Source organism: Capsicum annuum, unplaced genomic scaffold (genome assembly GCF_002878395.1).
Source record: "Capsicum annuum cultivar UCD-10X-F1 unplaced genomic scaffold, UCD10Xv1.1 ctg79451, whole genome shotgun sequence".
Taxonomy (NCBI): Eukaryota; Viridiplantae; Streptophyta; class Magnoliopsida; order Solanales; family Solanaceae; genus Capsicum; species Capsicum annuum.
This window is the reverse complement of record NW_025890035.1, coordinates 1-13,534: the sequence shown is the minus strand read 5'-3', so window position 1 is coordinate 13,534 and position 13,534 is coordinate 1. Positions and strand designations below refer to the sequence as shown.

Below are 13,534 nucleotides of genomic sequence, written 5' to 3'. Positions count from 1 at the left end.
TGAGAAGAGAATTGCAAATATCTTTACTGGTTTTAGAAAATTGAGTCTAGTCGTTCGCACAAGGAAGGAAAAGAAAAGGAGGGTCTCACACTTTAGAACTATGTGAATCTATATATGTGTGAATATTGTGGATCTTGTTATGACATTAGGATTAAGGATATAATAATCACTTTCTAACAATTGTATGAACCATATGAGTAGTAGCTTGTGATATTGACTAGATGCCCCGTGTGTGTGAGATGCTACTTAGTTCGCTTTATGTGTTGAATTCAGAACTTTTCTGGTTAGTCTTACCTAGGTTGAAGGATATTCGGTTAGGAAAGGATCATAGGCCGTTTGTGATTTTAGTCCACTTTTATCCTAAATGACCTTTACTATGTAAAATAGTATCCCTTGATCCCTATTTTGAGCCTTGTAACCTATTTTTTTTATTTTCATCTTTCACCTTTTCATTTTTATTAAAATGAACCTATTTTTTCCCTAGTCTTCCTTGGACATTGTGCACCTCAACTCAGGCAAAATGCCTAAGTTAAGGGTGGTTATCATAGGGGCGCGTGATGTAAAGTGGGTATGAAGAAGGAAAAAATAAAAGAAAAAGAAAGTAGGGCTGGGTATGGTAGAAAAAGCTGAAAAAGAAAAAGAAAAAGAAAAGAAAAATTTGTAAAAAAATGAAAAGGAAAGAATAAAAGACCACACCCAACTTGTATGTGCAATAAAATAATAAAAAGGAAAAAATAAGGGTGGAATAAAAAAATTGTCTAATAAGTGAGACCCCAAGGTTAGTGTACTGCCAAGGAGGCTTAGTCACTTGATATGTCCATATGTACCATACCTTTCCCCAAGCCTACATTACAAGTCGAGAAAATTCTTATAGTGATCCTAACTTGACTGTCTGAATGCTAAAGTAAATAAAATAAGGGCAAGCCTACGGTATTTGATGCACATTAATTGAAGATTCTCTTCTGAGTGTGAGTTTCCTCTTGACTATCCCTTCATTGACATACATTATTTCATATGAGTGAGTGGGATATCTTTGTTTTGAGGGCAGATGAGTTATGTTGCTAGTTTCTTGCTTGTTTTGGGTAGTGTAACTTGTGCATATGCATGGTTTTCTATTGATAATGTAATGTCATACTTGATCCGATTTTGTCACATTGTTGTGCTTTATAATTATACACAGTTGGTTTTGAAAAGTAAGATAGGAGGGGGTGTTGTGATTTGAGCTAAAAGTGTTGATTGACTATCTTGAATAGTTTAGATTCTCCTAACTAAGCGTCGTGTTTTATTTTGTTGTTTTTTGTTTCCTAAGGACATGCAAACATTCTAAGTTGAGGGTGTTGATGTGCTATAGAAATATAGCACTTTCGATGCTTAAAACTATGAAAATATGCAAGTTTTTTTAGGTTATTTTGTTAGATATGATTCATTTTGGGTATGTTTTGCACAAAATTATATTTTGGATGCTAAGTTTGTGAAAAGGATGAAAAAGGTGTTTTGGATACTTATGGGAGCAATTATGGATGTTTGAGACACTTTTCGAATTGATCGTGATCAAAGCATGTGCGATAATTGAAGAAGAGCTAAAAAATTAACTTCTGGCACATTCTAAGTCAACATGCGGATCACATGTAGCACATATGGACTACTTATGGTTAAAGCATGTGTAAGAAGTGCAAAATCCTGAGAGCTAACTTGTAGGATTTTTTGGTCCAGGAACATGCGGTCACTACATGCGCAGCATATACCATATGGATGCGAGGCTAGGGCGCATGTAAGGACCATAAGTAGTTGCCGACCCTTTTTTCTCCTATTTCATTCGGGATTTAGTTTTAGGGTTCCTCATGTCCTATAAATACCTCTTATGTATTTTTTAGTAGAGGTTACGCACTCTTAATACTTACAAATATATTTTGATTTTGAGATTCGATTTTGGTCTTGGAATTCTCTTGTATTGATTTTGATTGATTATTTCTGTTACGGTTTTGGGTTTTTACTTATGGTTATTGTGATTTCATCTAATGATTTTAATCATGAATGTTACTGATTACTTCACAAGCATGAGCGGATAAAAACCCTTAGCTATGGTTATGAAAACCTTTGCAGATTGACGAAGTAGGGGAAGTGCAATTATTGTTCTGAACTAACATCCATGCATGCATTGTATTATCTTTGCTTTAATAGTTTTCTTAACGGGTGTACATATTAGGATACAGCCTATATTGCTAGTTACTCCAAAAGAGGAGTAGTTGCTAGGAAAAGATAATGACAACAGTAATTTGGAGTTTAATTGTCGATCCATGCTACTAGGTATTATCTAAGTAAAATGGTTAGATTTCATCTAATAACTAGAGACTCAAAAGGTAATAGTTTAGTGGGATCAAGATAGGGGTTAGTAAGGCGACATCCTGAGATTCAAAAGGTAAAGGGTGAAATCCTTCTGCTCGTCCAAAAGACTATAGAAGGTACATAACTTAACAATTTTGCATGCAAGGTATTGGATTGGTTCAATAAATAATGATAAGCCTACTGATTTGAGAAGTCTGGAGGAACACAATCTTAGTGTTCACCTACGATCAATTACAACCGAAGTTGATATCTGTCACTTGTTCGATATTGCTACTCAACCTCTCTCCCCCCTCCCATTTACTTTTTCAGTTTTGCCCGTTGATTACAACAGTTGTGAGCCAAGATTACACGTATTTTTTTGGGATTCGACCCCAACCTCTGTTGAGTTACTATATTTGACAACGACCATATCATATTCAGAGTGGAGGTGTAGCTTGGACGTCACCAGGTTGAAACTTGTTTATTATGACCATGTGTTTGGACCTCGATTATGATTAACTATTTTCATAATGCTCTCGATTATGTTATATAAAATTATTTTGTTTTGGTTAGTTTTGTATATCAATATATTTCAAGTATTGACTGTCCTTCGTGGCGGTTGCATTGTCTCATAATGTAGGTTCTGAGACACAATCCCGTGGCCCAGCTCAGCAGTAGATTACTCTCAAATATTCAGAGTTGGTGAGTCTCTTTTGTTTCAAAAGGCATTTTATCCATATGTTAGTTTCAGTCAGTTTTATGGTCCGTCGGGGGCTTGTCCTAACTTAGACAGACTAGTGTTTTTAGTAGAGGTTTATAGATTGGTTTAGACAGGATTTGGGTTTCATGGATTGATGGCATTATGTATTTACATTTGATTAAAAGCTCTTTCATATTTCAGTTTATCTTTCGCACTTTTATTTCATATGAATTATGCTTATGATAGTATGCTAAGGGATTCTTGGACCTTCATAGTTCGAGATGTCCGTCACCGCCAGGGCCCCGACTCGGATCATGACAATCAGGTAAGAGGAATTAATGAAAGGTTGTTAATTGTTTAATATAATTTCATTCACATCAGTCGTTAAACAAATAAGAAAGCACAATTTCTAAAGTATAATTCATCGAAGTAGTACACAAGGTATTCATCCAGTTGTAAAAATCAAAGAATTCCCAATTTCTTTCAACACCATGAGCAAAAGTGGAATCAACAGTTTTAATATCTCTAAAAACCATTTCAGGATTGGAAATTTTTCCTTTCATATCTTATGATTCCGATGAATTCAGGATTTGTGTTTATCAGAATATGTCTAGCAGTGTTGGTGAGGAGTAGAGAAGATAGAGTACACCAATGAAGTCGCTGTGTTGGCTGATAGAGTTGTTGAGGTTGTAGTTTCTCAAGTTCCATAAGTGAACCATCATGCCAATTATTGTCTCTGAGTCAGATTATACACGACCTAGCCAACCAATTTTAGGAAATTAGATAAAATTGATGGAGAAATTTCAAGCAGATTCAATAATTTTTTTAATCAAAACAAAAGGTAAAGAGAAATTGAGGAAAACTAAATATCTTGTATATAGAAATTTCTATTTCCTTCAATAAAGCAATGCATAAGATGAGAAAACAATTGAAAGCAGAGATAAAAGAAATCCTTTAAAGAAATCTTTTTTACCTGAAACTTGAGACCGAAAAATAATAGATATGTGTAGAAGACACTTACAGTGTAATTGAAAATGTACTCAGTCTACGCACCCCATTCTCCCATTTTTTAATTCGAAAAGATTGAAGAAAAATAAAAAATTTATGCGATAAAAGAATCACATAAAGAAAAATGGGGGAAACGGTAAAGCAGCAAGGTAGGGGGAAGAAAGAGAGATAGGGTAAAGATAAAACACTTTTTTTAATTTTATATTTTTTTAAAAAAAATATAATAATGAATGACCTACTACAGCTGGTAAAAATTACCTGATGGTGTTAAAAAAAGATACACCAACGGTTCACCAAACTTAAACTCTTTTAAATTTATGAGTAAGTTGGAGCGAAACAGCTTTTTGGTGCTTTTCAAATTCTTAAAAATTTTAAAATTCTTTGGTCAAATATGTTTTTCGATTTCATCTTCAATAAAAAAAAAAGTAAAAAAAATCATAACCCAACACACTCTTAAAATTCTATTCTAGAACATGTTGTATCACAGATAACTTATATACAAGCAACTTTATTTGTGTTTTTTTTTTTTTTGAAAAACAAGGAGGAGATTATAGGATAGAGGAATCAAATCGTTCACTAAAACGGTGAAAATTCAGGTTGTTAATTAATTAAGCTACTAAAATTCTATGTATATAAGCTAACTTATGAATTACTCTTTAGCTTTTTATGATTATAATCTGGACTTAACATAGAATACTTTTTTTTCGGAATGCATAGAGATAACCCATAACCTCTATCACTATCTCTGCCCATCCGACGATTACTGTAATAGGACGAAATTACATGGGATGACCCCAAAAGTGGGTGATTTTGAATTTTTGACCTTCATAAGAAACGTCTTTAAAGACTAGCTTTCCTTTTTTTATGTATAGTACAAGTACAATTTTGCCCATTTATACCTTAATATTTTTAAACTTCTCATTCTCATTAGTCTCTCAACTTCTATTTTAATTTTTTTTACCTTAACTTTTATTTTTTTCTTGTTTTAATTCATTTATCTCAATCTTTATTTTATTTTCTCATTTTTCATTTTTTCTCAAACATTATTTATTTCTTCATTTCTCTCTTTCTCTTTTCTTTAATTCATTGATCTCAATCTTTATTTTTTATTTTTTATTATTTCTTTTTTTTTTATTTTTCTCAAACATTATTTTTATTTTTTTCTCTTCATGTTTATTTTTCTCAATCTTTTTTTTTACTTTTTTTTTTGTTATTTATTTTTCTGTTTTTTCTTAACTTTCATTTTTTTCTTGTCTTTTTTTTTCCCTCAATCCTTTTTTTTTATTTCTCTATTTTGTTTTTTCTCTTTTTTCTTTTTTTCTCAACTTATGTTATATTTTGCTAATAAATAAAAAGTTGGATAATCCACAAAGGGATCTTCATTTTTGACATCAAAACAAATTTAAGGGCATGACTTGTTGGTAGGAAGTTCTTTGGGATAAGTCTTGCCTCTAAGGCAAAAATTATAAACAACTCATAAATCAAAACACAATGTGATAGTGTCAAGTCTTTCTTGTGGATCATAACTTCTTGTTTGAAAATCCTTTAGTTAAGTTTTGCTTCTACAGCAAGAGTTATAGAGTATTTCATAAATCAAGACACAATGTAGTAGTGTCAACTCTTGCCCTTGGGGGTTAACTTGTTGTTTAAAAGTCCTTAAACTAATTTGTGCCTCTAAGGCAAGAGTTATAGAAGACATAATGTGGTAGTGTTCACTCTTATCCATGGGACATAACTTGTTGTTTGAAAGTCCTTGATTTATAAAATATCTCATAAATCAAGACACAATGTGATAGTGTGAAATCTTTCCCATGGAGCATAACTTGTTGTTTAAAAGCCTTTGGGTTATATCTTGCCTCTAAGGCAAGAGTTATAGAACATCTTATTAATCAAAATATAATGTGATAATGTCAACTCTTACCCATGTAGCGTAACTTGTTATTTTAAAGTTCTTGGGTTAAGTCTTGCCTCTAAGGCAAGAGTTATAGAATATCTCATAAATCAAAACACAATGTGGTAATGTCAACTCTTGCCCATAGGGCACAAATTGTTGTTTGAAAGCCCTTGGTCTAAGTCTAGCCCCTAAGGAAAGAGCTATAAAACATCTCATAAATTAATACACAATGTGATGGTGCCAACTCTTGCCCATGGAGAATAACTTGTTGTTTGATGGTCCTTGGGTTGAGTCATACCTCTAAGACAAGAGTTATAGAACATTTCATAAGTAAAAAACATAATGTGTTAGTGTTGACTCTTGCCCAATGTGTGTAACTTGTTTAAAAATTCTTAGGATAAGTCGTTCCCCTAAGGCAAGAGTTGTGGAACATCTCATAAATGAAGACATAACGTGATAATGTCAACTCTTGCCCGTAGGGCATAATTTGTTGTTTGAAAGTCATTGAGCTAAGTCTTACCTCTAAGGCAAAAGTTGTAGAACATCTCATAAATAAAGATATAACGTGGTCATATCAACTCTTACTCATGAGGCATAACTTAATAGGAAGAAATCGAGAAAAAAAAAACTACAAAAAAGGAAGAAAATGAAAAAAAAATTAAAAAAAGAAAAAAGAAAAATCAAAGAAAATAAAAAAGAAAGAAAGAAAATACAGAAGTTGAGGGAAGAAAAGAAAAAAAATAAATGTTGAGAAAAAAAAAAGAGACAAAAAAATAAAGATTGAGAAAAATTAAAAACGGAAAAAAAGAGAAAAATTAAAAAAAAATAGAAAGGATAGAAATTAAAATAAAAATAGAATTTGAGAGGAGAAAGAAAAAAAAAGTAATGGTTGAGAAAAGCTAAAAATAAAAAAATAAAAATCAGAGTGAAATTAAAAAAGAAAAAAAAAACTTTAAAAAATAGATGTTGAGATGCAAAAAAGAAAAAAAAATAGGATTGAGAAAAATTAAAAAAAAAAAAGCAAGAGAGAGAAAAAAAGATAAAAACTAAAGTAAAAAAAAAAAAAAAAAATTAAAATATAAATAAGTATGAAATTGTTTTGAAATATTTAAGATATTGAGAATAAATAGATAAATGTCCTATAAAAAGAAAAAAAAAAGTAGTTCAGATTTATGTAGTTTACCCGTGTAATTGTGGACTTGTGGTAACTTGCAAAATTTAGTGACAAATTTGGACATGTTCCCCCTTATTCAAAAATAAACTTTGTATATTGGAAAATACCCAAAAGAACCGCCTATAAAATGAGAAGAAAAAAGGCGAAATCAAAATTAATTCACATTGCACGCACTCTGCTCAAAACAGAAAATGGAACCTTGTAGAACCGCTGCAGTGGACGATCAACTTGCTTCTACTTCCGAAATCCAATCTCAGCTTTCCTCCGTCGTTTATGGTATGCTTTTTTTAATTTTGAAGATGTGTAGCCAATTGAAATTTTAGCTGGACGATTTGTATATCTTTTCTTCTTCGGAATTTTAGTCACTCTAAGAAATAGTGAAACTGGAATTCTGAAATTTGAGAATCAAATTGCTAATTGTTGCTTACTATTTCCTATTATTAATCCTTTTTTTTCGCTGTTGTGTAAGCTTGTATTTGCTATTTTCTCCTGTCTTAGTGTTTTTACTTATCATATTTGCATGCTTCTTTCGGATTCTGTCTTCGTGATTTAGTGAATGAAGTGGTTCGAATTTATAAGCAACCAGTTTGTTAGTTTGATTAAATTTGTTAGTATAATTTTCTTCAGTTTTATTCTTTGCTATTTTATTGAAGTTCAATTAGTTGTTAGAGAAAATTTTGAATCTACTTTGTAAATTAAGAGTAAGCCTTCTATTCAGCAAGAACTGAGAAAATATTTGCCAGCTTTCTCAATTGATAATCGAAACACACATGAATTGTTAATTGCATGCCATGAGGATAGAATGCTGAGGAATTCGACAGGAATTGAGATTAAAATGAACATTGAACTGATCGAAACTAGGCTACTTGCATGGTCTTGGTATGCTGCTTTAAGCATAAATTTTAGATCATCTCATCCTAAGTTGCTCGGACTCTTCAAAAATTTCATGGGGTGTGGGTTGGATCCTTCAAAAGTAGTACATTTTTGAAGGATCCGACACGGTTGCAGCAACATTTTTGGAGAGTCCGAGCAACTTAGATCTCATCTGTTACATCCAATTTTGGAAGTGCACACCATCCTAAGTTGGAATCTAATAACCTTTCTCTTCATTCCACGAAGTGCATGCATCAGCTAGTGGTACTTAAATTTTTGTTTTGAAGATCCTGCACCAAATGATGGAGATGGATTAGCATTTGAATATTTTGGAGACTTATATCTCTTCACTAAACAATCTTCATGGAGCTGAAAAAGAAATAAGAGTGCACATACTACGTCAGTTGCATAGCTTAGATGCTACTGAAGTTTATGTACCTATAACAAGCAGGAATTTGGTCTCAGTCCTACTTGTGAGTTATGACTAAATTCACTGGACGTTCTACTTATCTAATAACTGAGGATACTCCTAATTCAAATCCTTAATTCACTATTGAAAAACTATTTAGTGAATGCTCTGAAATGACATGTTAATGGAAATAATGGAACGTCAGGTTAAAAGAAATAAGCTTCATTGAGTCCAGATAGTTATTGTTGATGGTACATTATTGGTTTGGACTTATTGAAAGTGATTGCATTATTTTCAGTTAACTAGAGGTTCTAAATGGGATAAAGTTTGAGATTCATTTTGAAAGGGGACCTTTGTTTTCAGTTACTAGAAGCTTCCTAATGTGTTTAGTCAAAAAAGAAAAGAACCTTCCTAATGTGTTGATCAACAGTGCCAGCATATGTTTTAAGGAAATATGGATATACCTTGTGGTATTGCTATGTCATGAGGAATTTATTTGTTCCACAAAATGGTTATGCAGATCTCTCACAACAAATGCAAGTGGCAATGGAAAACATGCTGAAGATGATAAAGTGAGTTGATTAGCACTGTGACCAAAGGAAGTATATCTATAATCTACATAGCGATGTGAAGAAATGAGCAAATACTTGCATTAGCTTTGAAAACCTAGACTTGGATTTTTAACATCTGTCTATTATGTCCTCCATTTTTATACGTTCTTGACTAGATTTCTATATTACTATTTTACAAATATCAAATGCATTACTATTTCAAGGACAACCAGGATTTTGTGCAGTGTTCTCATCTAAAGCTATTGGTTTTCATATTCCACCCTTCCATAATTGCCTTTCTTGCATTTTTATTTTAAATGCTTATTCGTTCTTGTAACTTATTAAATTGAGTTATAGACTGTTACCATTCATTTCATTGCAACTATAGAGAGAACTGTTAATAGACTGTCATCACTATCTCACTGCATCTAGAGAGAAAGGTTATAGACTGTTACATTCATTTCATTGCATCTATATGGAGCATTCTCTCTCTCTCTCTCTGCTTATTTGATTCCTACCCTTTCACATTTTTATCACTTTCTACAGTGAAATTGATCAGAGCTCTACTGAAGTAACAGAAGACCTGGAGAAGTCCAAGGACTCTGCTCTTGAGAGGAAGAAAACTTTAGAGGAACAGAAGGAAGATTTTCAAAGAGCTGCTTATGCTATTTTGAACATGCTCAATAACCAGGAGAGTGGCTAAAATTTGTAATTTTTGTAAGTGATCCCTTGATCTCTGTTTTGCATAGCGTGTTCGTGATATCAGCTCAGGCATAACATGTGTTTATCTCAGTATGATACGCGATCAGTTTGATTCTGATGTATTTGATTTATCATGTCATCTGATGATCATGACAGACATATCTTTGTCTTGGATGTTCTTTCAGTCAGTAGGCTTCTCTTCTCAAGTAATATACAGCTGATGTAAAATCATTTTGTGATAAATATCATTCTGACAGCTGGTTAAGTGTAAATAGAGGTGCATCATCCTTATGGCTAGCCACATTTGATATTATTTTTTTGACTTGTCAGTGCAATGTATAACTCTTAAATTGTACATTTTTTTAAGTACATTACTTCATTTACATATATTGGAGACCTAAGAGTCTGCGCATGTATAATGTTCTTGTGTCCTTAGAAGATGCCTACTAGCATTAAGTCACATTTGGAAACATCTCTAAGATATTCATAATTCGTATTCTTTGTGCAGGTGTAGAGGATATCTCAGACGTTTTGAACTTATCATTCCGCGTAATGATGTAAAGGTTGTAGCGAATCCACTTGTCACATAACTTTGTAGTATTTTGGGAAATAGATTTGAGTCCTACCTGTTAAATATTAAGTGTTGAATCTCAACAGTAATGCCGATGTATGATTCATATGAGTCATGTTATCTGCTTGCTGACTATCCTGAAAGTTTCTTTGTAGCCTGTTATGGCAAAGCTTTACCTCAGATTCTTTCTCCTGGACATCACTAGCTTTGAACTGATTTGCAATGTGAAACCACATGATTGCGTTGCAAATTATGTATTGTGATACAATGCATTTGCAAGTCATATGATTAAATTGTTTCTGCAATGCCGCCAAGTATTTCTCAAATGATTAGACCAAACATATATTGTTTCTCCCAAGTATACATCTAGAGCTCGAGTAGAAAGTTTCTACAAAATGAGCAAATTCTGAATGCATGATCAACTAACCTCTTGCTTAGGTGAAGATCACTATTTTTCAGGTGAAATATGTTTGAAATAAGAGATTGGGGAGTCACTTGCGTACTTTCAAACTTTCAGAGTTCTCCACCAGTTATTTTTCTGCCTTAGTTTTATATCTTCTATGATTTAGATGTTCTGGACAACTTGTTCACGTAACAGTAAGTTTCGTGCCTGGGCAAAATCGAAGACGAAGTAGCATCAATTTGTAATATTTAATTTCAAGAGAAGGGTTACCATCCCTAGAATATCTCATATCTTAGAAGTCTTTTGTTTCTTCTCTTTTAAATAAACTTGAGATGGGGACCTTCGAGCTTGATTTTAAATTTTAAAGAATAATCTTTTTAGAGTTTGATCCTGATGCTTGATGGATTTGTGTTGATTTCATTTTCGAAGATCAGTGTTAGCCTTTAATAGAAGAATCATTCAACAGTCTATATATAATATATCATTCAACAGTTTATATATAATATATTCTTTCTCTCGTTGTAAGCCTTTAATACAAGAATCATTTAACAATTTATATATAATATATTCTTTTTCTCTCTGTACAAAACCTAATTTTCACCAAAAAAGTTGCAGGATAGAAAACAAGTAGCGCCAAAGAAAGGGAAATACGTCATTCGACTAGAAGTAGCTTTCTCCCCACCTTTTTTGGTAGCCATGGTTGATGCAATTCAGGGATTTTACGCGGTGGAACGAAATCTTCTATCTTTTTGCATTCTTTGACGTACCCCTCCTTCCTCACCAGTTCATTGTACTAGAGTGATTCGAGAATTTTAGTTGTAACAAATGATTTTCTTGGTTGGTTAATTGGTCATATTTCATTCGTGTTATAACTTGAATTGATATTAGTATGGATATCGTAAGATATTTATTGTCTTATATTTTTTTATTGGTTTTATCTCTTTAAGAAGTGGTAATTAATACGCCCACCTTACACATCTCTTTTAAAAAAGCCTAAGAGATCGTTGTCAAATATAAAACTCAACCAAATATTGGATATATAATCCCACAATGACTATTGACAACAATGAGAAACGTTAACTATTTTCTCACTAAACTCTACTTCAATAACAATTATGTTTTGCAATGTTTGAAAACTACTGACTTTTTAAATATTGTCCTATAAAATAAAATGGGTATAAACTCAATTGAATGGCAAAGTGTATCCTCAATCACATATAAGACATAAAGCGAGTTTAATTATACACTTCAACCCAAAGTTCATCCTGATTTTTCTGGTTGAGGCCTCAAGGGTTGAGTACGAATTTTCACAAATTAATTCCAGGTTTTTGGGGTTCAAATTTGAATTAAATTAAAATGAAGGTGGTAACAGAAGAAAATTTTTTAACAAGGGAAAAAAGGCATACTTATCCTTTTACTATTAAAAATGATTTAATATTGTCCCTTGTTATACTACAGTTCGTATATTCTTACGAGAAAATCTCAGAAATAGCAACCATAAGCTTTAATTGTAACTTTTATATCAACAAAAAATAACAAGTTATATTTTGTATTTACGTAAATTGTTGTTATACAAATACATATACAACAAACTTTACTGCCCTTGTTTTACTCAAATTAGTTGAGTTAAATAAGGAATGATTATCCCATCTAATTAAACTCTCATAAATTACTCTTATTTAAATTAGTAGATTTCTTTTCCAAATCAAACTCAAATATGAAGATTATTATTTTCATGATCTTCAAAATTTTAAAATATCATTCTCTTATATCTCTAATTATTTTTTCTTGTTATTTTTTTCATTTTTTTTATTTTTTAAATTTTAATTTCTTTTTCTTTTCCATTTTTTTCTTTCCACTTTATTTTCTCTCTTCTACTTCTTTTTTTTTTCTTCTTTTTTCATTTTTTTTCATTTTTCCTTTTCTCATATTTTTTTCGTTTTCTTCTTTTTAAATTTTTTTCGTTTTTGTTTTTACACTTCTATTTCTAGTTTCTATTTCTATTTCTTCGTTTTTTTTTAAATTTTTATTTTTCATTTTTATTTTTTTCTATTTTTTGTTTTTTACTCTTCTATCTCTATCTTTTATTTTTAAAAGACAAATATCTCTATCATATATACATAATCAAAAAATATATAAAATAAATAGACATACAAATCTGTATATGTATCTACGGTAAAAAACATACATATATATCTGCATACGTATTTACAGAAATACATATGTGACTCACATGTATATATAAACATATAGGACACAAAATCTCTATAATTATAACAAAAATGACAATTATATACATAGACATATAGGTAATAAAAAAATACATGATACATATCTTAAACCGTAAAAGAAAACCGATAAGTACATATGTTACCCTCTAAAATGAAATAGTGTATACAGTTCAAAGACAAATCCAACACCATATAAAGTACATATAGCTCTGCATATGTATTTGCAGAATACATACCAGATCCATATGCATATTCTTATTTTATATGAGTCATCTTTGTATTTCACAAATACATATGAAGATATATAGTATAGTTATGTTTGTTACTGTTTAATATGAATATGATATGTATTTCGTAAATACATATATATGTTTTGTACTGAAATACATATCCAGATCTGTATGGCTATGTATTTTGTATATTTTTTTAATATGTGTATGTGATATACATATTTGTCTTTTCAAAATAAAAGTTAGAGATAGAAGAGTACAAAAACGAAAAAAAACAAAAATATAAAAAGAAAAAAATGAAAAAAAGAGAAGTGTAAAAGAAAAAAAAAAAGAAAAAAGAGAAATAGAAGTATAAAAATAAAAGGAAAAAAAAAAGAAACAAAATAAAATGTAAAAAAGAAGAACAAAACGAAAATAGAAAAGGAAAAAAAAGATATGAGAAAGGAAAAAAAGAAAACAAAAA

At 31.1% G+C, this 13,534-nt stretch overlaps 1 protein-coding gene across 1 annotated transcript; it reads left to right on the top strand.

The window, feature by feature from the left end:
- Nucleotides 1-7,190: 7,190 nt before the first annotated feature.
- LOC107879710 lies at nucleotides 7,191-10,486 on the top strand. The gene is made up of 4 exons (XM_016726669.2): nucleotides 7,191-7,377; nucleotides 8,904-8,955; nucleotides 9,481-9,651; nucleotides 10,145-10,486. The coding sequence occupies exons 1-3, from the start codon at nucleotides 7,293-7,295 to the stop codon at nucleotides 9,635-9,637; spliced, it is 294 nt and encodes a 97-aa protein (XP_016582155.1). The 5' UTR covers nucleotides 7,191-7,292; the 3' UTR covers nucleotides 9,638-9,651; nucleotides 10,145-10,486.
- Nucleotides 10,487-13,534: the final 3,048 nt, after the last annotated feature.

Coding starts and splice junctions, on each gene's coding strand:
- LOC107879710 (XM_016726669.2), top strand. CDS start 7,293: ATGGAACCTTGTAGAACCGCTGCAGTGGACGATCAACTTGCTTCTACT. Junction 7,378..8,903: donor GCTTTCCTCCGTCGTTTATG/GTATGCTTTTTT, acceptor ATGGTTATGCAG/ATCTCTCACAACAAATGCAA. Junction 8,956..9,480: donor AACATGCTGAAGATGATAAA/GTGAGTTGATTA, acceptor CACTTTCTACAG/TGAAATTGATCAGAGCTCTA.